The sequence below is a fragment of the Sceloporus occidentalis genome, unplaced genomic scaffold, assembly GCF_023333645.1.
Source record: "Sceloporus occidentalis isolate IW3139 unplaced genomic scaffold, rSceOcc1.0.p SCAF_7, whole genome shotgun sequence".
NCBI lineage: Eukaryota > Metazoa > Chordata > Lepidosauria > Squamata > Phrynosomatidae > Sceloporus > Sceloporus occidentalis.
The window spans coordinates 80,965,769-80,992,988 of NW_028316987.1; the positions used below are offsets into that span (position 1 = coordinate 80,965,769).

At 38.9% G+C, this 27,220-nt stretch overlaps 1 protein-coding gene across 5 annotated transcripts in view; it reads left to right on the forward strand.

The window, feature by feature from the left end:
- CREM (cAMP responsive element modulator) overlaps positions 1 to 26,400 on the forward strand; it is a 41,247-nt gene extending 14,847 nt beyond the window's left edge. For 2 of the 5 annotated variants that reach the window (XM_089533499.1, XM_089533497.1), the window contains exons 4-8: positions 4,376 to 4,473; positions 4,603 to 4,745; positions 7,041 to 7,229; positions 20,605 to 20,761; positions 25,248 to 25,630. In XM_089533499.1, coding sequence (XP_089389625.1) covers positions 4,376 to 4,473; positions 4,603 to 4,745; positions 7,041 to 7,229; positions 20,605 to 20,761; positions 25,248 to 25,392 — 732 coding nt within the window. In that variant the 3' untranslated portion in view covers positions 25,393 to 25,630. Of the gene's footprint in view, positions 1 to 4,375; positions 4,474 to 4,602; positions 4,746 to 7,040; positions 7,230 to 13,545; positions 13,607 to 20,604; positions 20,762 to 25,247; positions 25,631 to 25,688 lie in introns of those variants that run through there. The other 3 variants (XM_089533498.1, XM_089533500.1, XM_089533501.1) reach the window with 3 other exon arrangements.
- Positions 26,401 to 27,220: the final 820 nt, after the last annotated feature.

The window sequence follows — 27,220 nt, forward strand, 5'->3', positions numbered from 1 at the left end:
ATGCCACCCCCCTTGGCCCCTGCATCCTGCTCCGTCATCCCCCTCCTCCTCCTTCATGCCATCTCCTCCTCTCTGCCAACCAGCCGATCCCATCATCCCCTGCATCCTTCTAGACCCCGATCTGCTCCACTCCTTCAGCCTCCCACCAATCCCATCATCCCTGCCTTCTCCTAGACCCCATCTGCTCCTCTCCTTCACCCTGACACCTAACCCATCATCCCCTGACTGCTCCTGCATCCCCCATCTCACCCTCTCTGCCACCTAACCCATCATCCCTGCTGCTCCTGCATCCTGATCCTGGCCGCAGGGACCCCCAGCCACCTATCCCATCATCCCCTGATTTCTTTTGCATCCTAACCCTGGCCCCAGCAACCCCCAGCGACCTATCCCATCATCCCCTGACTGCTCCTGCATCCTGATCCTGGCCCCAGCAACCTCCAGCCACCTATCCCATCATCCCCTGACTGCTCCTGCATCCTCCTGATCCTGGCCCCAGCAACCCCCAGCCACCTATCCCATCATCCCCTGACTGCTCCTGCATCCTCCTGATCCTGGCCCCAGCAACCCCCAGCCACCTATCCCAACATCTTCTGACTGCTCCTGCATCCTGATCCTGGCCCCAGCAACCCCCAGCCACCTATCCCATCATCCCCTGACTGCTCCTGCATCCTGATCCTGGCCCCAGCAACCCCCAGCCACCTATCCCATCATCCCCTGACTGCTCCTGCATCTTGATCCTGGCCCCAGCAACCTCCAGCCACCTATCCCATCATCCCCTGCCTTCTCCTAGACCCCGATGAAGGATAACAGCTAAGGAGGGGTCAGGGAAGGAGGACAGTGTCCAGAGCCCCACTGAGCATGTGCAAGGGGGGGTGATTCGAATCGTTGACCCCTACAAGTATGCTCTGGTGTGGTAATACAATGTGCTCTCACTCCCCTTTGCTTGAGTCCGCATCACGTGACTGGCTTGGAATCGAACTGACTTCGCTTGCCCCTCACTTTGGAAGGACAACAGAAATGCAACCAGGTGTGGAAAAACATCACGTTTTAACCTCAGTCCACATTGCTAGAGAGGAGTGACTCTGGATCTGGTGTGGAAAAACATCATGCTTTGCATTGCTACAACAGGAGTGACTGCGGATCTGAGCTGCAACCCCCCCCCCCCATGTGTGATAAGGTCCAATGTCGGGTTGACTGCTAACTCACTAATATTTTATTTCTTGTCTAGGAGTAGCATATTAATACCATTCTTATGCTTACAGTTTTAAAAACTGTTTTATTTCCAGCCAGATGATGTAGGCACATATATAAGATGGATCCAATGCTTATGATCCTTTCTCTATATGCTGTTTTGCCTGTATGAATGATTAAACAGTTCTGTACAGTCATTCACATAGAGTATGGATCTATATATATTGTGGAATTACAAATATAATAAGGAACCATTCATAAGGCCTAGACACATTCTTCTTTGTATTTTCTTTTTACAAAGCAAATTTTTGGCGCTCATGGTGGTGTTCTGATTTAGAAATCTTCTAAATCTGAAAAATAATTAGGAAATACAGTAAAACAGTCCTGTGTTGTCATGTCAGTTTGCAACATTAACCACCCACATTGAGTGGTGTTCAATAAATTTGATCTGTTTCAGTTCAGATTCTATAGAATTTGGCAGTCTCCTGTTACAGCAGTGCTAGTGGTATACTTTTGATGTTGATATATGTGTTCATGTGTGTGTGTGTGTGTGTGTGTGTGTGTGTGTATGCACACATGCATTTCCATTATATGAAATGTTTTTATCTTATGTTTGGTTTCACTCTAGAGGTTAAGAATAAAAGGCTAAAACAGTTTTTCATCCTAGCTAGGACCACTGAATCCATGGAATTTGCTAAATCAACATCTATGCAAGTCCTGTTGATTCAGAGAGTCTACCTTAGTTGGAGCTAAATTATTTCTAGCCTAGAGAAGTAAGGAAAGGTACAATTCAGTGCTTTTACTAGTACAAGTAAATGTAGCAATGTTTGTTTATTATTTGCGTAAATCATCCCTGTCCTAGGCCATTCCTCAGCCAAAAAAGAAAAGAAAAAGAAAAAAGAAACCATCAAGACAGTCTTTTCCTGAAGGCTTGAAATTTAAATTTCTCAACAGAAAAAGGGATATTTTGAGGGAAGAGGGGGTAAATAATCTCAGACTGGAAAGGCTGGATAAGGGCCATAGGAAAGAAGTGGCTGGAGGCTGCCCTTTTGGGGCTGTATGTAGAATCCCTGAGTTAGAAATAGTGGAGGTGAGGTTACAAGTGATGTGTTGAAATTGCAAGAGTGGCAAATAATAATAATAAATATTCAAGCATTATGGAGAGTGGAAATTTTTGAGGGAGGGGGTACTGTGCAGCCCTCCAGAAGTCATTGCACTTTAAATCTCAGCACTCCTCAACAGCAGCACTGTTAGCTAGGGTTGCAGGGAGTTGTGACAGTATCTGGAGGGCTACACAATTCCCATCCCAAGGTAGAGTGAAGGAAGTTGCAGAAAGAGTGAGCCCAGTGGTTAATTAGATTTGTTCTTCTCCCTTCTCTTCTTCCTTTCTTTTGCTCATTCCTTTTTATCTTCTGTTAAAAGTAATCTATGCTTTTGCTGTTGTTTACAGCATTGTTTGTCTACATCTTCTCCTGTCATCTCTCTTGCTCACTTGGCTCTACTACAAAAAGGCATTTCCCTTCACTTTGTTGGAATTCTCTGAACTAGCTGCTTTTTTTCTTTTTGAATCCACCTCAGGTATTAGTGTTTACCTTTTTATATTGGGGGTGGGGAAAATGTGGGCTGTGGGCTGAATAAAGGCCCCAAGCCCTCTCTTCCCCAGAGAGCCCCTAGTCCCCAATCCCAAAAGAAAAAAAATGAGCCTATATTTCACTTGCCTCCCAAATGGGACTCAGAATGGCTTAGGATATAAATTAAAACAAAACATCAAAAACAACATGGAGTACAATAGTTTAAAAAGCCTTAAACCATACATCCAATTAAAACATTACTTTTAAGGCATTAACATTAAAACAGTCAGACAATTTAAGTACAGTACATATTGCATACTAAGAACAGCACACCTGATTGCATATCCCTCTACCCAGGGCAGTTAAGCCTGAAAGTCTGTTTAAGTAGGGAGGACTTTGGCTGCCTGTGGAAGACAGTAGAGATTGGGCAGACTGAATCTCCCTCAGGAGGGAGATAACACTAGTTTCCCTTAAATCTCTCCCCAGAGTCCCATACCCCTCAGTGCAAAAAACAAAAAACAAAACAAAACAAACAAACAACAGCCAAAACTGGCTGGAAAAAGTGAACAAAAATGACATCACTTCTGGGGTACACAGGAGAGGCAGGGTGCAGCCACACTGGGGATGAAAATTGGCCTTTGCCACCCACATAGTTGCCCATCCCTATTTGATGTTATCTGTCATTATGCTTAGATTTTACTTTTGATCCGCTTTCTTCCTCTGCTATCTAGTTCCATTCCATGTAAGTTATTCTGGTTTTTTGTTGTTGCTGTTTGCCTTCAAGTAATTTCTGACTTATTGCAACCTAAGGCAAACGTATCATAAGTTTTTCTTGGTAACTTTTATTTAGAGAGTGTTTGCCTTTTTGCCTTCCGCTGAGGCTGAGAGAGTGTGACTTGGTCTTAGTGCTCTTTTGTTCCAATCTTCCTTTCATGTTAGTATATTTTTACATATAGATCATTTTCTCTTTCTTTATCCCTTCGAGATAGGTATTTGCCACTGTTAATATTTTTCTTCAAGTGTCCTAGTCCATCTGCACATACTTTCTTATGTTATTTCCTTCTCTTTCCCCCATCCTATGTACTCACTGTGCTGCCTCTGTATTTTGTGCAGCATCTTGCAAGCAGCACCAGATAATAGAGTTTTCTACTGGTAAGGAAAATGGATGATCTTGTATATGCGTGGTTCATTTGATGTAGTAGTAAGAAGGGAGAAATCATTCTGTGGGTAGGACTTGACAGGTATATTGGAGCATCTAAATTTGCAGCCATGAGTTTGTTTCAACATAAGATCCAAAATAATACAAATTGTTGCTAGACTATCACTACTGTTTATGATTAACAATGCAGTGTTAAATTGTAAAGTACTATCTTTAAAATCCCATGAAGCAGATTCTTAGTATTTCATTCTGTGCTAGAAAGTTGGGTCATGTGTTTTGGATGTGACAGTGATGCAGAATTCTAGGCAGAAAACCTTGTACATTTACAATTCATTGGCTGTTTAGAAACGTACTGTAGTTTATATGTTTCTATACTATAACATCAGTGCTTGGTAAATGTATGTTACCAAGCTTGAATCTGAAAAGATTAATTTCCAAAATGTTGTTATTTTAGGTGGGATCAGCTACAAGTGCAGACGAATCTACAGAGTCAGACGTTGTAATTGATTCGCAGAAGAGGAGGGAGATACTTTCAAGGAGGCCTTCATATAGGTAAGCATCATCATCATCATCATCATCTTAGGTAGTAGTAATAATAATATTTTTATATTTAAAATAAGTAATTACTTCATTTCATGGTTTAGTTCTTTAAATGTGTACGTGTATATATATTTTTATCAGAAAAATTCTGAATGAACTTTCTTCTGATGCACCCGGTGTCACTAAGATTGAAGAAGCAAAGCCAGAGGAAGAAGGAACACCATCTGGCATCCCTGCCATGGCAGTTCCAACAAGCCTTTATCAGACTAGCACCGGACAATACAGTATGTATTCTGTAACATCTGAGAGAGTACTTAACTATTGTTTATAAAAGCAAAATGGAGCTTGGACCCCCCCCCCCCCCCCAATAAAATACAGAAATTGAGATGAGGGGAAAAAGGAAACCTGAGTGACAGTTGCATTTCCTTTTTAAGAGCCAATGTACTGAAGTGCAGTTCAGCTTTTAAAGGTGTTAAACCAATGTACTGTTTTAAAATGAGTTTATGTAGGTGCTTCTCTGACAGAATGCAGCAGTAGAGGTTAGATGTGGCCCCTGCTGAGTAGGGGTTGAACGATGCAACCCCAACAACTCAACTTGCCCACACTTTTATTTTTACAATAAGTAAAAATGAAACCTTGGGTGTTTTGTTTCTCTTCTTTTAATCTGAACCATACTGATGTCTCTTTATATGGCTGAATTCAAAACCATAGATCTCATAATATATTTAGGGCCTAAGGGATATGTGTGTGTGTGTGTGTGTGTGTGTGTGCCTTCAAGTCTTCTGTTGATTTATGAGGACCCCATTAAGACATAGGATTTTCTTAGACAAGAAATACTCAGAAGTGGTTTGCCATTGCCTTCCTCCAAAATATGGCCTTGCATAGTGCATAAATTTAGCCAAGTAAATCATCATCATAATAATTTAGAAGAGGCTTAATTAATTCATGATTAGATTGTTTTGCATCATCTACTGGGAGCTAATCCTGAACTTTGCACCACTGAAATTAAGGGAATTTGAAAGAAGATGCACCTCAAATCCTGGTGATTACGTGGGGTCTTCTACAAATTTTGTCTGCGTCAGGGTTTTTTTCTGTAGAAATACCATAAATCTACTTTTTAGCATTCTGCTTTGGAGCATCCTTGGGATGTATGAAACCCATAGATTCTACTTACACATCCACTAAATCCATAGGACCTTCCCACCCCCCACCCCTGCCATTCCCTCCCCCCCAAGCTGATTTCTGGCTGATTTTTCATTTGAAAATCTCCTGCTCTAAATTACCCCGAAATTAGTTTTTTATGGGTTTTTTGGGCTATGTGACCATGTTCTAGAAAAGTTTATTCCTGACGTTTTGCCTACTTATGTGGCTGGCATCTTCAGAGAATGCTGAATACCCCCACATTGTCCACAAATGCAGCCGTTTACCTTGCCCATCCTAGGGACCCGCTGTCTCCTCTCAAAATGCAAAAATAAGAACATTTGAAAATGATGACTGGAAGTAGTCCACATCACATCTGGTCTCCTCTACACACTTCTGAGATGTTCTGTAGGGGAGTAGCAATGAACTCTGAAAAGTAATGGCAAAAACTGTGCCCCATCCCCTCCAGTATATCATCTAAAGAGCAAATGTTTCTTCACTTTATTCATTTTCCTTGGTTTAGCAATAAAAACAAAGTTAATGACTCAAAATGGACCCTGGATTTGTGGGGAGAGGAATATTCAAAAGAAGGGCAAGAAGAAACATGAGAATTATTTGTTGTCCTCTTTCCTGGTGCCAAAGGAGGAAGTGGAATGGGAGAAGTGGGTACTTTGCAATGATATTCAGAGTTCCAGGAGAGAGTTAACAAGGCTATTCCTTAGTGACTAAAGGTGACAGAAAGAAAGCCATGTGGATTTACATTTGCTTGAGCTTACCCGAAGTTTTTCCTGTGTTTCTGGTAGAACTCTGAAAAGTAATTTTTGGATCACAGCTCTCACACTTACTGAGCCAGGATGGTCACTGGCTGAAGGATTCCTAGAAGTTGTAGAATTCTGGAAATGTTCTTTAAGGACTGATTTCTTCATGAGATATAAATTGTTCCCCCCTCCCCCCCAGAATCATTTCATTTATAAAATAATACTGGGTTTGCAACCTCTTTTTAAAAAAGATTCAACAAAGTACATTTGGATAATAAATAAGAAAGGTAGGACCAAAATATGATTTTATTGTGTTTTTCTAGCTGTGTCCTGTAGACAAAAGTTAATAGATCAAATTTGCCAGAAAGGCACTTGCCTTGTAAGAAGTCACATATGCCTTCTTGTTTTTGAAATGTGTGTTGCTTATAAAACAGCCCTAGTGGAGGCTGAGTCTCTTCTCCGTTTCAAGACCAAAACAGAACTTCCATACTGTGGACTTCAAAATAGTAGAGTATAGGGGTGTTTTGTAGTTTAATTCTTAAACTTGATGTTGTAGGACATACTGTTAATTCTCTGACGTCACACTAAAATGCCCAGTATGCTGTTTGGGGATGATTGGGTTCGTTATATTTTCAAACACTCTTGTTTTTGTTGTCTAACAAATCTGTTGTTTTTGTTAAGTTGCTATAGCCCAAGGTGGAGCAATCCAGATCTCTAACCCAGCATCTGACGGCGTCCAGGGGTTGCAGACCTTAACAATGACAAATTCAGGAGCTCCTCAACCTGGTGCAACGATTGTACAATATGCAGCTCAAACACCTGATGGCACACAACAGTTCTTTGTACCTGGGAGTCAAGTTGTTGTCCAAGGTGTGTTCTTTTTTCTATTGTTTTAGGTGGAATAATTCCTTTAAAATGTATGCCTGTTGAAAACGTTTTATGTATCCCTTTCTATGTGCAAGATATCTTAAGTGGATTTCTTGGATCTAATAGTAACTATGTCTTATGAGGAATGACTTAGGGAGCTGGGGGTGTTTAGCATGGAGAAGAGAAGGTGAAGAGGTGAAATGATAGTCCTGTTTAAATATTTGAAAGCATGTCATATTGAGTAGGGAGCAAGCTTGTTTTCTGCTGCTCCAAAGAGCAGGATCTGGAGCAATGGATGCAAGCTACAGCAAAAGAGATTCCACCTCAACATTAGGAGGAACTTCCTGACAGTAAGGGCTATTCGACAGTGGAACAAACTCCCTCAGAGTGTAGTGGAGTCTCCTTCCTTGGAGGTCTTTAAGCAGAGGCTGGATGGCCATATGTCGGGGATGCTTTGATTGTGATTTCCTGCATGGCAGGGGGTTGGACTGGATAGCCCTTGTGGTCTCTTCCAACTCTATGATTGTATGATAATCTTTGATAATCTATGGTTTCCAAATCATAGTTAAATAAATACAGTGAACACTATTTAAAAAAAATTGTGGAAAAGCAACAAATGCATAAGACACTCAGTTAAAAGTTTTGGAGAATGAAAAGGCCTTGTCATTATGCCTAAACGACTCCCCATGCAGTGGCATCACAAGGGGGTGCGGTTGTGCGGCCTGCACTGAGTGATGCCCCAGAAGGTTGGACCCTCCCCCACACCATCCCTGCACACATCCCCCCTGCACCATCCCTACACTCCCCTGCATATGGTCCCTCCATGCCTCCCATCCTCTCCTCATCAGGAAAAGGATGGAGCGGCATGTGGGGAGGGAGTACATGCTGCCCCTAGAAGCTACGCCCCCCGCACTGCAGGGACAACACTTATCCCATGTTTCCTCCTGTACTATGAGGGGGGTATGCAATAAACTGAGTGCCACCATTGAAAGGACCCTCTTATTACACATTACTTATCTAGTTTTCTGTCTTCATTGAGACCAGAAGGTTGTTTTTGAAGCAGAGCATAGAGTTCAGGCAGGTCCTTACAAAGAAAATAACACTGTGGTGATTGTAATTTAGTTGATAAAGAAAATTTTATTTCTGATTCAGTGGTTATATAAAGCTGTGAAAAGTGAAAAAGTGTGCAGATTTTATTTCTGCATTATGATACAGTGTGTAGGAGGTGTTTCTTAAATTATCAGAATTCTCTTTGATGGGAATCTATGTTGGCACCTTCTCTGTACTTGTTCCATTGTCAGGGAAAGACCTTTTTATGTGATAGGGCTTTGGCTTTTAACTAGATGTTGCAGAAACGTCTTCTAATGGGGAATGCTATACTTTTACCTTTATTGCTATGTTTTAAATAATGTTAAACTGTTTTAAATTTATTTTTATAGGATTGCTTGCTTATTTATTTATTTATTTAAAATGTATTTTAAATTATTCTACCTGGATTTAACTTTAGCTTGTGCTGTAATCCACCTTGGGTCTTATATTAAGAGAAAAGTGTGATATAAAATAAATAAGCAAGATGTCATATGGGCAAATACCAGTAAACTCTTAATTATGCCTTCTAAGATTCAGATGTTGCTGTGACCCAAACAGAAAGCCATCATTAGTTAAAATATACCACATATTTTAAAATTAAGCGTGACAACTTATTTAACATACTAAGATTTTACAGACTTGACAGTGCTTCTCTAATTTTGGCAACTTAAATGCTAACACATTTATTGAAGCATTTCTTCTCATGGACCGTGCTTCTACTGAATTAAATTTGTTAGTGTTTGCGATGACACAGAGTGGTTTTGCTGCAAAAGGTTAGTGTAGCTGCACCTTTGGAAATTAGTGTTACAGGGACAGCTTACACAGCCTACATCAAGAAGCCCAGTTTTACCATTGTGTGAGTGCTCTATAAGAAACCACAGCCAGTTCTAACCTGCTAATTAGTATTATTATATATCTGAATGCTTGTTTATCACATTTTTGTTGTTCACTTTAGAAAGTGTAAATCCTATTGTCAGCCCCAGTTAAAGCCCCAATAAATGAGTGAATCTTGTTAAGTTAACATTTCTGTGAGTTCTGTTGATTCATCAACTCTTCTGTTGGAGACTAACAGTTTGTTTTTGCCTACTAAATATGCACCTAAAACATGAAAAATACCTGACACAGTGAGTAAGGTATTTGAAAAACAGATGACACTTGTCATTTTACAAGGAAATATGATTCTGTTGGTGTGACTGTGACTGTCAGAGATTTTAAGGGGTATGTGCTTTGGAGACTGCATTGTAGGGCAATAGGATCTTGTCTGCTCTCTGTTTCTACATTGGCTTGGTAATGTGTAAATACATGGTGAATACATGGAGCTCAAATAATTTATATTCCTTTACCAAAAATATTAGAGGTTTATGAGGCATTAATCCAAACAATATTGGATTTTAAGCTTGTACTTCTCAGTTATACATGGGGTTATATTGTATGGAACCTGTGCTACCTGTGTCTTGGTTATCACAATTTTGCTGATCTATGAATAGGGCTCCTATCAAAATACAGGTTTCTCTATCTTCTGGAGATGTTTGTTTTATTTATTTATATAGACATTTATACACCACCTTTCTGGTGCCCACTTAAAGCACATCAAAATAATTTTATTCAAATAAATTTTATTTATTTGTTACATTTATACTTCACTTTGCGTTTAGGAATATCAAGGTGGTGTATATAGTCCTCCTACATATTTTTATCTCAGAACAACCCTGAGAAATAATAACTGGCCAAAGACCACCTTGTGAGCTTCCTGACTGGAGTCTATCCTGCACTGCAGAAATAATGCAGTTTGACATTACTTTAACTGCTGTGGCTCCATCCTGTGGAGACCTAGGATGTGTAGTTAATGTTGGGGCACTAAAGCTCTCTGCCAGAGTAGTTGAAATATTTCACAAAACTATATATCTTAGGATTCCATATAGTGGAGCTGTAGCAGTTAAAGTGATGCCAAACTGCATTATTTCTGCAGTGCAGATTAGACCCAAGTATAGATTTTGAACTGTGGTCTCCCTGGTCCTAGTCCAACATTCTAGCGACTGCAGCACACAGGATCTTAGTCTAATATCCTCAGCTTGAAATCACAACACAGCATAATACCATAGACCTAGAAAATACAGTAAAAATACCAATGCAGTAAGACTATAGAGGCAGAGGTGATAGATAAAACAACTGAATAAAAATAATATGTAGCCTTTTCTTTTGATTTTAGGAAGCAGTTAGATTGCTGTATAAATTGGTGATCCTTCAGGTTTCCTGTTCTCAAACCATTCATGGGTTTAAATGTAATCACCAATATTTAGAGTTGTGTCTGAAAGCATTTTGACAATTAATGCAAACATTTCAGGGTAGGTATAATGCAATCTCATGGATGCATGCTGACCAGATGCAGCTTCTAAAGATTGTTCAGAGTTAGGCCCATGTAAGGCAAATAAGAGATGTTCAGTCTTGATGTAAATAAGGCATCTGTTTTTATAGCCAGGATTTCCTCAGGAATGGGAATAGTTGGCGTCCCAGCCTAAACTACATGATAGCACTCCAGATTTGCTGTATGGGAGTGTAGCTGGAGAAGGGAGGAGTCAAAATGAGAGCATTGTCCATTCTAAATAAGAATCACTCCCCATGAAATTTTCTGTCCTCAAATTTCTGTTATTGCAGTAACCTAAAACTTCTCTTGAGAATTTAGAACTACAGTTCAGACATTTATATAAAAGGGCAGACAAATTTAAGAAGATAATATAAGAGTTCTAGTTTCATTGTCACTAGTTTCATTCTAGTTTCATTGTCTTACTCTCTACAGTGGTAGAAAATTGAGGACTGAAGGAAAATTTCATTTGAGGGGGAGAATTCCCATTTGGAGAAGCCGTGTCCTTGTTTTGTCCTCCCCCTTAGCTACACTCCGAGATTGCTAGCTCAATCCAAGAACACCCTTGAATAGCAAAACTGGCCTTTCAAGGGGAGCTCAAACACATCTCTCTTCTGGCTTCTGTCTCCTTGCTGACGTGAATTATATGTCTTGTCTACCTTAAGTGTTCTTTTTGAGCCCTAATTCAGCCCATTTCATGTAGGTTCAGGTCTGGAATAACAACCGCTTTCATGAATAAAAAAAGAAAAAAAAAGAACTATGTGTCATCTGTGTATTTGGGATAGAGCATTCCAAACTCTCGAACACTTCTCATGGTGGTAGTAGCTAGTAGATCTGCTGCATGGGGCAAAGAATCAAGGGTGGAGTTTACTGCTGCTGCTCCCACAGTTGCTCCAAGCTAAACAGAAGCTTTCTTAATGCTGGACTATACCTCATCACTGTGCCACATTTGCTCATCACTGGCAGAGCACCTGTTCCACTTGGAGCAGCTGCAGGAGGAGGTAAAATTCAGAGTGGATTTACCACTTATGCAGAGGTGAATCCACCAGTGATGCTGTTTAGTAATAATTTAATAATAATAATTTGTTTTATTTAGTTGTTGTAGTTGTTAAATGTTATAGACAGAATTGATCCCTGAGGGAAACTATTCACTAGTGCCCAAGGAATCTACTTACATCACTGTCTTCATCAGCCAAGGACAAGGTTCACACACAAGTGTTTGATGTCACAGTACTAAAGATTGTGCTCACATTTTTATGCTCAGTTGTGTTGGTCTGACACTTGTTCAGCACAACTGGAGAAGCTTACAGCAGATTTGTCTCACTGAGAACTACAAGAGCCGTAGTATATATGTCAGAGCACATGGTGGCAATTTTATGCACAAAATATTGTTAGCATACCCTACACCCCTCCTGCTGTATATGGGGTTTCATATTCTCATATTTGCTGTCTAATGTCAGCCATGTTTGTAAGAAGTCACAATGACCTTTGGAACACTAGGAAGTTACACGTATGAGAAGGCATGCTGCCCCAAAGACATGGGAGTTCTAGATGTTACTAAAATAAAAGGTTAATGGGTTTGCTGCTTACCCCAGGCTCTTTACATTTTCTCTCAATGGAGATTAAGCAAGTCCCATCGCAATGGAAGTTGAAGACAACACCTCCACTTCATCCCAGGCTGTGTTCCTGTCTGAGTATCTAGGGGTTGTCTCAAATCCTATCAATCCTGTTAGTGTTTTGTCACTCCACAATTAAAGCCATCAGCCAATCTGACTCCTTTTGTCAATTCCATGGGAATGATAGAGTTGTTAAGTAAACACAACCCCAACTGCCAAATACAATTGACACAACACCAACCACCAAGATGTCATAATTGTAGCAGCAGCAGAGTGGTAGTTTTGGTGGCGGTGCATGTTGGTGATAATGAAGAAGAGGAAGAAAAAGAAATAGATTGATGAGAGGTTAGAGAGAATGGATGAGTGAAAAAAATCAATTTCTTCTAAAGGCACTAATAATAAAGAAATTATTTCATGGATCCATGTTGTTTACATCATCTGCCAATATTTTTCTGTCAAAGGGAGCATATGTGAGGCAATAACTGATAGAAGAGTTCTCGTGCTGTGCACATAGAATACAATATAAGACGTTTCTACTCACAAGAAAGTTCCATTAAGTTTAGTGAAAGTTACTTTTAGATATGTGGGCATAGGATTGCATTGCTACATATGCTTTGTAACCTAGTTTTTAAAGAGGTTTAGATAAATTCATAAAAGATAAGGCTCTCAATAGCTACTAGTTAGGCTGACTTCATTTATACCTCCAGGATTAGTGATAGTATATCTGAATACAGTATTTGTTTCTGGAAAACAATGGAGGGAAGGCTGTTGTTTTTTATGTTCTGTTTGTGAGCTTTCCATAAGCATCTGTTTGGCTGCTGTAGCAGACAGGATGTGGAACTAGGTGGGCGTGTGATCCTAGTTGAGAAGGCTCTTACATCCTTGTAAAAGTCAAAGATGTCACAGAATAAACATAGTGCCAACCCTAAAATCCCAGTATTGTCTAAAGTACAGTTTTCTGAGTATTTGTTTTGAACAGCATTGGCAAGGGAATAGTTTCTGCCTTCGCATCTGTGGAGCATCTTGATTTATAGTTCTGATTTTTTGTGTGTGCTTTTGTCTTTGGAGGAGTATATAAAAAGCTGAAGTGAAGGCTAGAAAAGGTTTTCCCTGGACTCCTGTTTCAACAAGCTGTTCCAGTGAAAAAGCACATTAATGACGGGGTAGGCTAGTGAGGTCATTATGATGTCAGTGCTGAGGCTTGTAATCCTGCACATGCTTGCTTGTTTGGAACATTTCATGTTCAGCCGGTGGTGGCAGAGGAGCAATCTTTGAGCAGACGCTGGTCATGGCTGTAACGAGAGATGAAACTGGTAGGCTATTTTGTCACCTCCTTTTCAAAAGAGGAAATTCAGACTGTAGTGTTGTGTATAGCTAGGCTGCTGAAATCCCATTTAAAGTACTTCAGTGGGAGTTTTAACTTCAGGAAGGATCACAAACTCTCTGTTTTGCTGGAACTTCTAGTAACAGCCTTGTTGGTCTGTAGCAGCTAGTTGTCAAGCCTTGTTTGTACTGTGAAGTGATTTAATATTTCCTGAGCTGATGCAGCATTTATAGTGGGTGAGTTAGTGCTCTTAAGACTTAGGTATTTCTGCTTTCTCTTGCTAGCTTGAGCACTGAAGCTTCACTTCATTGGGACAATAAAAAACAAGCAACCTGTTTGAAAGTCTATGTAAATTTGCATCTTCATATATATATTAGCAAATGAAGTTTAGTTGTGGATTATGTTCTGTTCAGCTGTGTAATCAATCCTGTAGCCTTCATGTCAGATGTGAGGAAAAAATAAAACCAAGGGGATCAGTGGATGTTCTGACTATTCTTTGGCTGATAATTTATTATTTTGTCCTTCCTACACTTGAAAAATGGTTTGTTCCACAGCTAATAGACTTCAAAAGGCTGACGTCACTAGATTTCCTGGAATCAGGTTTCAGTAACGGGGCTGGAAAACTTAAAACTCCACAAACAGCAGACACATTGACGTCAGCTGCAAGTCATGCTGTGATTTAGTCAGTTCCTTTCTGCTTCATCTAGTACTGCTGGCACATTTGATAGTGTTATTCAGTAGCCTGCATGCTGTTGCTTGAGTTTTATTTGTTATTGTGGTTTATCCAGCAATCTCTTTTCTTAACTGGGCTTAAAGATCTCAGGCTCATGGGAGCAAAGAAGTAGGTGCTGTGTGGAAGACTTGAGTAAAGTTTGTAATCCTTCTGGTAAGGCACATGCCTTAGAAGGGGGGCAGGGGTGGTGGGCAGACCTCTTCTTTCTATTTTGTAGTGCCTGTTTTTGCTCTCCACTAGTACCCAGTGACAGATTAATTTTTTTAAAAGCAGCAGTCTGTGGAGGGAGTCAAGACTTAGAATTTCTTACAGGAGTATTGCTTTTTAAAAAAAACCATTGGGCCTTGGTAGATAACTACCATTGATATTTTATAAATTATTTAAAAACTGCAGCAATGCAGTTCATTTTTATTTTTGCCTGTTTCGGTTTCTATGACAACAAACTCTCAAACTGTAAATGTTGTGCATAAATAGTTATATTGTTCTATGCCAGGAAAGATACAGAAGCAACCTTAAGGTCAGAACTTATTAGGGCTGACTAAAGGGCCTAATTCCAATCATTAGTCTCAGATAGAGTAGACGCACCAAGTAATGGAATTTAAAAAAGAGTTGACCAACCAGGTTTGGACTTCAAAAATGTGTTTGTCCTATGATTTCTTTAGAATTTATATTTGAGGCTGCCTGTAAGCAGAACAACAGAAAGGGGAGGAGGGATTGAGAGAATTGTCCATGGTGAGAAAGGCCAATAGTTTTCCAGTTTCAGATGAACTTCAGATGGAAATATAGGAAGTATTTTACAGGCTTGTTGAGATTAGACCATGCTAAGTGCCAAATGGGTTTCAGGTTGCACTGACAGTTGTTGGAAGAACAATGGCTGTTGTCCCATGTGTTTGTGATATCTCAGGCTGAATCTTGGGGTTGCATGTGTTAACACTCCAGGGGTGCCATCTGTTTATTCTTCAGTTTTTATTATACAAGACTTTAAGACATTTAGATGTCAGTGATCAAAGTGCTAGTCATGTTTATCTGTTTCAGTATGTTTTAAAAAAAGAAGGGGGAAAGAGTCTTGCAACATCCTTAAGACTGATTTATTTGAGCAGATGGTCTTGTGGATTACAGTTCACTTGCTCAGATATATTGGTACCGTATAGTATTCAAGCCTTAGGTATACATACCTGTTTTGTATTTTATTATTGAATGTGTACAAGCTTTGCACTGTAGTTGGGAGAAAGAAGTGTGTCGCTCTCTAGAATCTTAATTTTGCTTGTGTAAAGTTACCAGATTGCACTCTGACATTTAGCTTTTCTGAAGCAGATGGAAATCCACATGTCTTCATGAATACATCTGGATAGAACATTCCCCCTCCCCATTTTATCATTTGAAATAAATGCCTGTTGTTAGTCTGCATGATGTTGAAGATGGCAGAATTCTGAGACCAAAGTTACCAAGAGGATTGAGAGTGAATGAAATTAAATATTTAGGAATTTAACAGAATGTGAATAATCACCTATGTGCCACTCCATCTTGAAATGGTTTTTCATTACAATAGTGATGATTCACATAGACATTGTTAATACTGGAAAAGAAACATATAATCTAGTGGCATCTGGATAAACTTTATATAAAATTTAACAGTGTTTTCATTTGCAAATGATTCAGCCATGGCAGCCCTGACCACAGAATGCAGATGAACTGGCTGCTGTAGTAGTGACATGTATGGTTAAAGGAAAAACAAAGGCCTTTATTTTTATATTTACTTATATTTGCATCCTCCTAAGTGTTCAGCAGCAGTGAGCTTCAGCCCAGGAAATTTAGAAAGCCAACAAACTATTATACTTTTAATGATAAGTGGTCATAAGAGAGAATAAAAGCTTCCATCTGTTTGGATAAACATGCCATTCTAGGCCTCTGTAGGATTCTGTAGCTATAGTTCTATTCCATTTGAAGAGTAATCTTTTACATCTACCCTGTTTTTAAAAAAGCCAAGAGTTCCAAAAAAGATCTGCAGACTCAGAAAGCTGAACGTTCCCTGCCATATGGGACGTCTTCAACCTCTGGGAGTCAGTAAACACATGTAAAATGTTTAGAAAGCGTTATGAGTGCTCTCACAAAATGCTACCAACGGAGTGGAGGTATAACGCCCATTTACAAATGACTATCATGATGGCCATACCCAATCACAAAACACTGGTTTTATAGTTGAGCAGTCTGATGCAGCTGAAGAACAGGTAACTTTCCCAAGATGGGGCTGACAGCAAAACCACCCCTTTAAAGGAATTGTTCCCTGATGCAACAAAACATCAGTTTCACAGCAGACAACCCCATTTTCCCTGATCAATTCTAAACAAATTCCTCTAAGGTTAATTAATTCTCTAAATCAATAGGAAGATCTCTCCAAATTACATGAACTCAGACCCCTCATCAAAGCAGTGTTCTGTTAACTCTGAATTCAGTAATGTCCATTTTGCTACTGAACCTCCCCACTTTTCTATCTCCAGATTGTCACCCAGACACACAGTACATGCCCACTCTATCTATCTCTCCTCAAATCTGCAGCCTCCCCAAATATTTTCCCTCACATATAGATCCTTAGCCCAGCCCATTTACACACAGTAGGAATGCATCACTTTCATCCATCATAAAGTTACTCAGTAATCCCACGCTGCTCTGATCACCTTTTGCCACCTCCCACTAATTTGCCATTATCTGTGCTGATGGGCTCCTCCATTATTTTCCTATTTTTCCTGTTTTCCTATTTTTCTTAAGGTTTTTTGTAGGGAAACTGGGGGCATTTTAAGGCAGAAAGCAGCAAGGCTTCATGAACTTGCAATCCTCACTTGTGAAGCATGCCTTTGGGTCTACATGGGTCCCACCAGCAGTATTAAGTAATGGCAAGAGGTAGAAAGCTAATGCTTTCATTTATGCAGTGCCAAGCCACCCTTATAAACTCTCCCTCTGTGTTAGCTAATGGACTATATGTTCAGCATGGTACATTGTGCTGAAAGGTTGCAACATGATCTGTATAACATGTATAGGTTCTTGCATGTGTTTTGTTATTTCTGTTGCTATTGCTTATCATTTAAGTAGTATACTGCTTACATCCAGTATAATCTAAGTGCTATGGCATTGTCAGGGAGAAACATTACTTCTGATGGATGGTATTTCCTCTGTACTAGGATTGTCAACTATTGCTGCAGGTCTATGACTGGTTTTCTAATCCTGCTCCACCCCACCCCCCGAAACCAAGCAGATTATAAGAAATCCGCCCCCCCCAAAAAAAAAAACCCAAAGGAAAAGAAATAACAGAAAACTCCACTTCTGTTTTTCAAAAATTGTTATTCAAAAGGTGAATTGCCACTATTGGCAGTTTCCTGGAGAGACATGGCTTTTGGGGAGTGGGGTGGATGGTTGGGAGAAGTCAAGGACCAGAGAAGCAGTCTTGCAACAGCTATGTGCTCTCGGCACTCTATCCTAAGTAATGAAGACTAGAGATGTATCAAGAAGGATTTACTTCTCACTGATGTGTCAAGATACATCATTGAATATTAAAGTTAGGATTGTCGATGCCATCATATTTCCATTTTCTATGTATAGTTGTGAAAGCTGTCACTGAAGAAAGCTGATAGGAAGAAAATAAACTCATTTGAAATGTGGTGCTGGAGGACAGTCCTATTGTGGGCTGGTAAAAAGACTAATAAAAGGGTCCTGGAGAAAATCAAGTATGAACTCTCTAGAAGCCAAGATGACCAAACTATGATTGTCATACTTTGGCCATATCATGAGAAGATATGGCTCCCTAGAAAAGTCAATAATGGTTGATAAGGTAGAAGGCAGTAGGAAAAGAGAAAGATTGCAGGTGGATGGATTCAATCAAGAAAGCCACATCCCTGTGTGTTCAAGACCTGAGCAGAGCTGTTCATGGCAGGACAATTTGGAGGTCTCTCATTCATAGGGTTGCCATAAGTTGAAGTCAGCTTGACAGCAGTTAACAACATGTTAGCTCTCAGGAAGCAGTAAACTCTGAGAACAATGGACAGAGTAAGCAACAAACTCTCTTGATTAATTTAATAATTTTGAGCAAGAAAAAAATCAATATCTCAAGTAGTTATTTTTAGTTTTTATTTAGAATTATTTTTAACAAAGGAATCCAGAAATTGAGAAGCACTTTTCTAACACTGCTGTTTAGTTTTAAGTTCAGTGGCTTTCCAGGAAGTCTAGATTCTCAAACAGTAGCCATGTCTCATAGAAAAGGGGACACATGTATTCCTGGAAACCAATGAGACAATGATGTCTTTTTCTCCCATTTTCCCCCTGTCTGTCTTTAGCAAAAAATGTGTTTTCAATCTAGAGCAAAGTTTGCTTAAACAGACAATGAACCTTATGTCCTGCCATTGAGGGCCAAATAGGTAGCAGGGCTGTGACCTTTGTGCTGCTTTGGGCTTCCTAGAAACATCCAGCTAATCACTCCTAGAAAATTATGTTGAAGGAGATCACTTGGTATGATCCAGCAGAGTCTTTTCCATTCTATAAACATTTCATCTGGCTTGAATCAAATTCAGACCAGTCAGTTCAAATGATTACAAAGGCAGTTAATATAAACCAGGGTGCAAATCCTTGCTCAGGCATGGAAACCCATTGGGCTACCTTAGGAACGTCACATTCTCTTAGCTTCACAGGAAGGCAGTGGAAAACCTCTGAAAATTTTTTGCCAAGAAGACTCCATGATGAGGTCATCATAAATAGTGTTGACTTGAAGTCACATAATGACATATGGATGTGGAAGGAATATATTTACATATATTTAGAACAGAAAAATAGGGGAGGAACAGATAAACATACCCTTCAGCTACCTGAAGGGAAGGCATAAAGAAGGAGATAAAGACTTGTCAAGGTCAGGCTGGATCACATAAATTTAAGTAACAGGAAGTTATATTTCAGCTAACATTGTGAGGAAGATTTTACTGTCAAGTACAATTCAATAATGGAACCATATTCTGCACTAGAGGCTTTACAGGTAAAGCTGATCATCTATCTGTTGTGAATGCTCTAGCTCTACATTTGCTAGATTGAGCTAGCATTGAGGCTAGATGGAGTAAAGACCCCCTCTCCCCACCCCAAGCTCTGTAATTTTGACTTGCCTTCTGTCATGTGCAACAATGTTGTTTCTTTTGAATGATGCTGAGGAGTCAGGTATCAATCTTTTGTGTAAAGCCAGGTAGAGCTATAGATAGATGCCTTTTCATCAGTGCTTACATTGGTTCCTCTTTCAGACTCCATCATAAGTAAACTATTTTCTCTGAACCCTAAAATGAAAGTGATGACAAATGGCATCATCATTTGTGCTGAGACTTGTTTTTACGAAACAAAATAAAGTCCACAGAAGCATAGATAGGGCATTTAAACGTTTTACTGTATTTGGAAGCAGCTGACAAAGGTATTGTTTCCATTAGGGTTTTAGTAGAGCTGCAGCGTATTGTTGACCGATTCATTCTTTCATTTGATTGTAACCCATCTGTCTCCCTAAAATAGGACTTAATCTCATTGATTAGTTAACCAAATAAAAGCTTGTTGAACCATTGAAACTGTGCTTCTGATTAAGATAGCAACATACTGTTGTTTTTCATAAAACAGCTTTAAAAATGTTAGGTGGAAGATGCCATCTTAGAACATTTATTTTTTCCTAAGTGAGAAAAGATACTATTGGGGAAGGGGGGGGTCTTGAAAAATGTTTTCTGATGGAATGTGCAATAAAATATTTACCTACAGGAAGAATACGGTTTTGGTCGTATTATCTTTTATACAAATATGTGTGGTTTACACCACTGATTAAAATAATTTGTGTACAATTAACTGATGGGGAAATAATTTACAGCTATCATTTTTGAAGCCTGATCTTTTCTACCTCTTTATTTACCTTAGAGTTTATATTTGTGTACAGTACTTTGAAAGAAAATTTCCATGGATATCCTTCATGTCAGGATAATAGCGTGTTGACCTATGGTTCCTACTGGAACATGAGGCAGTCTGGTCTTAGGTTTCATATTCAGGAATAGCTGTGTTAACCATGCAGCAAAATCCAACAAAATCTACAAAAGTATAATACCTTTATTGGCCAATCAAACTGCATAAAATGTGTAATGCAAGTTTTTGATGCTCCATGGGGCTTCTTCATCAGTCTTAGGTTTGTTATCAAAAATGCCACTTTCTCATGTTTTTAATTAAAAATATCCTTTTATGTATGTGTTTAATTACAGCTGCTACTGGTGACATGCCAACTTACCAGATCCGAACTCCAACCACAGCCTTACCTCAGGGGGTCGTTATGGCAGCTTCCCCAGGAACATTGCATAGCCCACAACAGCTAGCAGAAGAAGCAACGCGTAAAAGAGAGCTAAGGCTTATGAAAAATAGGTATTGTATTTTAGGAAAAACTCATGATTGGAATTAATTTCAAAACCAATTGACAGGGTGGATTATGGACAGAGGGGGTGGCAAACTCATCAAAATGATGTTTCCATAAATAAATGTTAAATAGGTCCTCAAATATGAAGCAGAGCACCTTTTCATCACATTGCTGGGGGAAAGGGTAGTGGCATGTCTCTGCACAAATGTTGACCAGTGGTTAATTCAAAGCCTAGCCATATCTTAAAAGCACCCTTGGCTGGCATACACTTGCATTCCTAGATTGTTTTGGCCTTTAGAACAACTGTTGACAGAGGGCCAGACAGTTTAACCTCTACCACTTAGAGGTGGGAGCTGATTTGAAACTGGCTGTAATTCCTTCTGCTGCATGATAGTGATAGTGATGCTACACTGGGGACAACTGATGACATCCATGAAGTTTACTATTACTTGATGAACAGGTAGAAATACAAATTTGCCATTCTGATGACCTTACCTATACAAAAGAAGTTTCATTCTCTTAGTTGCCAGGGAGATATAAATTGCTGCACCCATTATGAAGTACTTTTTGTACTTTCCCTGATGGGAGTTATTAAGGTGGTGTTTGGCAATAATTTTTTTTAGCTTTTTAGAATTCCCCACCTCCCTTACAAGCTGTTGTTTTGATAAGAATGTTAAGTGATCACTTGCACTGAAAAATTTCCAAATTATGAAACATTATTTTCTGTATAAATTAATTGTTATAATTGAATGTACAAAATGGACATGATTTACATACTTTTTTCTCTTACTTGTGAGTATTTTAGACAGGAAATTTGGTTTGGGAGAGGCAGTTGTAATAAAGCATGTCTTTTGTTAAAAGCAGGGTGAAATTATTTTGCTTTAATTTTAGGAAACCTTTGTTAATTTTCAGTTGTGTCTGTTACAGCAAAATAAATCTGCTGTGGAATATAATTTTTGTGGTAGAACACTCTGTGGCATTTGGGTGTCATTTTTATGTTATGTATTGTTTTTTTGCTTTGCTTGGTTCTGTGTTGTGCAGAAGTCTCTAACCTTTTGTTGTTCTTGATTCCTGTGTACCTTTTTTGTCATGTTGATGCATGTCTGTCAGGCACTTCCTAGGAAAAGTTAATTTGTCTGTAATTAACTTTGTCATTGCCCACTGCTTTCATGGTATTGCTTTTTCTCATGCCTTTTGTTTTAAATGGCTCATCCAGAAAAAATCATTACTCTGAATCCATTTTTTTCTCTCTCTCTTTCACTCCTCTCTTCAGATTCAGTCTAGATTATCCGCTATCAGTAAAATTTATGAAACAAGGTGTTAGGTTTTTAAAAACCTGCTAGTTCTTTCTATACAACTATATTTATCTACTTCATTTATATGCCTCCTTTCTTCCAGGGTGGGACCCAGGGCAACTTCCAAAGTTAACAGATTAAAACTGTTTGCAATAAAGTTTTAAAAACAATTTAAAATCCACATATTAAAAAATTAAAAAATCATCTAAAAATAATACAAAAGTGAAAATCAGGTAAAAAATACATCTCAAGATGAACCTTCACTGCTATACATTGAAAGCTTGTTTAAATAAAAATGTATTTGCTTGCTGAGGTGGGACCAAGAGAAAGCCTTCCCTTGAAGATCTTAGTGTTCTTGCAGGTTAGTATGGGGAGATGCGATGTTTCAGATAGTCTGGGACTAAGCCATATATCATGGCTGGCATCGTAATTTAAGCATATACAGATAACCTGTTCACACATACAAGGCTTTAAGATTAATGCTTAATCTGTAGTGTCAAGTTTGGGAGACAGGGAGAGAACCTCTGCAGCAGTACTCTTTGGGGGACTGTTGCTAGGAGAAAATATTATCTAAGCAAATAAGAGTTTCTGTTTGCGAATTGAAGGTGCTCCTTGTAAAACATTTTCAGATGAGCTAATACAATATGTGGAAATGGAGGCATGTTAAAATGCCTAGTATCACACTCATACCTTCATTTCTTTGGAGACTGGTTTATTTCTTGTTTAGAATTCACATACACATGCACACACACAAACAAGCGTGCATTTGTATATACACACACACTGCTTTTCAACAAAAACTTTCCACAGCAGATTACATAGCATAAGTCAGCTTACAAATTTGTCACAGTGATGCTATTAATACTCTCAGTTAAGGAGGAAAACACATTTAGATTTTTGTGCCAAACAACAGTGCCAAAAGTGGTGTGAAAGATTGTCCATGATAGTGGATTAATGATAGCATTTTCTCATGTTCATTTACATGAGGGATGGATCCAATTTACTGCATGTTTAGTACTGTGTATAAACTTTCTCTACTCTTGTAAGAGCATAGTGTATTGTTTCAATATTTCAGCCATGTAGTTTGAATTATAGTTGAGAAATTCCCAGCTGAGTTTTTTTTCTCAGAAATGGTGAAGTAATACATTTCAAGGACAGCAGTTCCTCATGACAATCTCTGTAGACATGCCTCTAAGGACAGTCCCAAAAATGCATGCAGCTGTATTGATCCACCCTCACTAGGATAGGTCTTTGCTAAAGCTAATATGTCTTAATTGTTGATTCAACATCAGGTTTCTCTAAAATGTGTACAGTCAGCCCTTCTTATACACGGATTTTTTATACATGGATTTAAGCATACACGGTTTGAAAATGTTCCAAAAAAGTATAAATTTACCTTGATTTTCCATTTTTTATAAGGGACACCATTTTGCTATGTCATTATATGTAATGGGACTTGAGCATACACGGATTTTGTTATACACGGGGAATCTTGGAACCAAACCCCAGCGTATAACAAGGGTCCACTGTACTGTATATGGATATTTGCCTTCAAGTCGCCTGTTAATTTAGGGTGACCCCATGAATTTCATAGGGTTTTCTTAGGCAAGGAATACTGAGAGATGGTTTTGCCAGTTCCTTCCTCTGAAATGTAGTTTACAGCACTTGGTATCCACTGGTGGTTTTCTATCCAAGTACTAACCAGGGCTGACCCTGTTTAACTTCCAGGATTAGATGGGATCTGATGCCTCTAAAGTATTAGGCAGGTGTATTTGGCATAGTAACAGGAATAGCAAACAAAAATATGTGATTTGCAAAGAAAATCAGTTTCCCATTCCATCTACTGTGAGGATTGAAGCTAATCTCAGAAGGAACAGGGGATCCTGAGTACTGGCAGAAGGTCCCAATGCTCTTAACCCACTCCACCACACACCTCAAACATAAATTTATTAACTAGGTAGCCAGGGGAACCACACATTCTCTGGTCCAAAATATGCTGCAGAAATAAACCAGTTTGAAATTGCTTTGACTGCCCTGGCTCAGTGCTAGGGAATCCTGGGAATTGTAGTTTATTGTGGCACCAGAGCTCTCTGACAGAGAAGGCTAAATGTCTCACTTAGCTACAGTTCCCAGAATTCTTTAGCATTGAGCAAGGAGAATTAAACTAGTCTCAGGCTGGATTATTTCTGCAGTGTGTTTTGGACCTCTGTCTTGTTAGGGACAGACCTAATAGTGATCTGCTGATCTGCAGTACTTTATTATTGTAGACTAATTGCTTTGAATATTAACACTCTGTGATATGCACACACACACATGTACTATACACACACACACTCTCTCTCTCTCTCTCTCTCTATATATATATATATATATATATATATATATATATGAACTTTCCCCCTCAATCTTTAGCTCACAGGGTTTCCAGAGTGGCTGATGCAAGGTCAATGAAAACAATAACATGTCATCAAAATAGTAAATGTTTAAAAGATGGCTATGAGAATGATTCCCTTTTCCCTAACCCAGTCCCAGTCCAATGCAATGACAGATGGAGGCAGCAACTCCGTTTACTTACTAACAACTTCTTCCTCTTTAATTCTTATGTGAAAACTTGATATCCAGTGTACAAGAAGCAACAGTTTTACCCCATTTTAAAGAATTGAATTGGACTCTTTGTTTCCACAAAACCTAGGCTTGTGGGGATGTCAATATTTCAAACAGGTATCTAGACTTTAATCTGAAGAGAGAATATAACATTTGTCTTTGCAAACAGTTCAATTTGATAGCCTTGTGCAGACAATGGTTAGGATGCTTCAGCTACTTGTTTCAGCATGTAAATTTGCTATGGGCACAGATGATGTGTGGGCTGTAAATACTGTGCTGTTATTTTAATGCAAGCTTTTGAGGTAGCTAGAGGTGCTTTGTTAACATCTGATAGAATGCTTATCTAGTTATCTGCATTGCCACAGTGTTCTCACATTTACATGCTAAGCTCATGTTGTGTCTATGTCATGTGTCATTGTTCAGCTTTGTCTTATTCATTGTAGATTGGATTTGTGATATATTGGTTGTGTGGGTTACTAACTTGGTAGGTTCATTTTCTTTCAACATTCCTGGTGCTGGAAGTTTAATCTTACTTATCCAGGTTTTCATGGTGGTGTGACTGTTCCTGTAGTCATTTGCCTTGTGTTGGTTCCAGGGAAGCTGCTCGTGAGTGTCGGAGGAAGAAGAAGGAGTATGTCAAATGTCTTGAAAATCGTGTGGCTGTGCTTGAAAACCAAAACAAGACTCTCATAGAGGAACTCAAGGCCCTCAAAGATCTTTATTGCCATAAAACAGAGTAACTGGCTCTTGGCTGTGGACCTTTTGGCTTTGAATGCTAATCAAGGCATGAGATGAAGCAATTCTACAGATTGCCATGTGACCCTTGAGAAGGGGACAGTGTGTGGCCCTTGTGATTCTTGTTTTTCTTAGGTGTTTTCTAAAAGATTTGGAAGTTGTTCCAAACATCGGAAAGCATCACAGGCTCTGTATTATATAGACCTGCATCATTGCCTCTCCCCTTTCCTGTCCCTACTCCCATCCAAGTAGCATGCCAAAAAGTGTTTTTGTTTGCCCTTTCTACTTCTGCTTTTTTCAGGGAAGCTGCAAAAGAATGTCGACGACGGAAGAAAGAATACGTGAAATGTCTGGAGAGTCGTGTTGCGATGTTAGAAGTTCAAAACAAGAAACTTATAGAAGAGTTAGAAACCTTAAAAGACATTTGCTCTTCCAAGACAGACTAATGTCAATACTGAAACTGTGAACTGGCTACAGCATGTACAGATGCTTCTGCAGGCAATGTCTAGTCAACAAGAATTATGACTTTTCCTTTATATCATTTGTCTTCTACTCCAGCCTCTAACATTCCTGAAACACTTTGCTGCATTTTTGTAGATTCTTAGTTGAAATTTCAGGTGTCTTTTTCTTACCCAGAAAGAGTCAAATGTTTAAGGCAGTGCGTGTTCAATATTCTCAAAATGCAACATGTGTAAGAGTTGCTCCTCTGCCCAATATTTGTATTAATTACTTTAAATGTGTAATTTTGGTAGTATCCCACTTGCACCAGTATTTTGAAGTGATCAAAGATAATGCATTTAATACAGTAAAAATAAAACAAAAACACCCAAAGTATCTCAGGAAAGAGTTATATGAAAAGTATGTTGTAATAACATACGTATATTAGAATACTAGTTTACAAATGAATTTATGGCATATTTTTATATTCATCGCTTTGTGAAAAAAAGTAATGTATTGCTGTCACTGAGTGCCATGGTTGAAACTAGTTTTTAAATAGAACCATGTTGGTTAAACTTTGTAGTGTTTGGTGTTTATTTGAACGTCTAGCCCAACTAATTATTTAAAAATTAATGGTGCACATTGTGCACTAACATTAACAGGTTTATTTGCTGCTTTTGATATTTCATTAACAGCTTACAGAATTGTCATAGAAAGATCTGAAATCACCTCACATAAGTTCCCAGTGTCTTTCCCATGACTTCTTGTAAATAGTATGGACTTCCAAAGGAATTTTGTATGATGCACATAATTCCCTTGTGGTTTTCTACCAATTTAACCTATTTTCTTTCAGAAATTTCATATATCTACAAGCATGGTTAATCATCTCTCTTTGGTGGTAGTTTCCTCTAGAAAATGTTATACTGTGGGTACTCTGAGTATGAGGGAGCTATATTACTTGGAATCATGGAATTAGGAGGAATCTAAGAGCAATCTAGTCCAATTCTTTGGCAGAGCAAGAATCCACACTTAAAATAAGTTAGTGATTATATTTCTAGAATGTGACTCATTTATTTTCTCTTGCTCAGGATGAGCAAAGATGTTTGCTACAACTATATTGTTTTGCACTTGTGTCACGTTCCCTTATTTTTTGATTTTCTTCATAGTCTGCATTCTTTAATATAGTCTCAATTCATGGCCAAGGGGAGGTTTTCTTTCTGAGGCTAATTGTTGGGAGTGCAGCAAAGAAGGCAATAGTTAAATCCCAGCCACCCCTATGCATATTGTGAAAATTGCTAATTAGCATTAATTAAAAAGCAAAAGAAAATGCACTCTACATATTTAACATGTAGGTTCATTGCATTGTATATTGTTGATTTGGAGCTTTGAAATGGG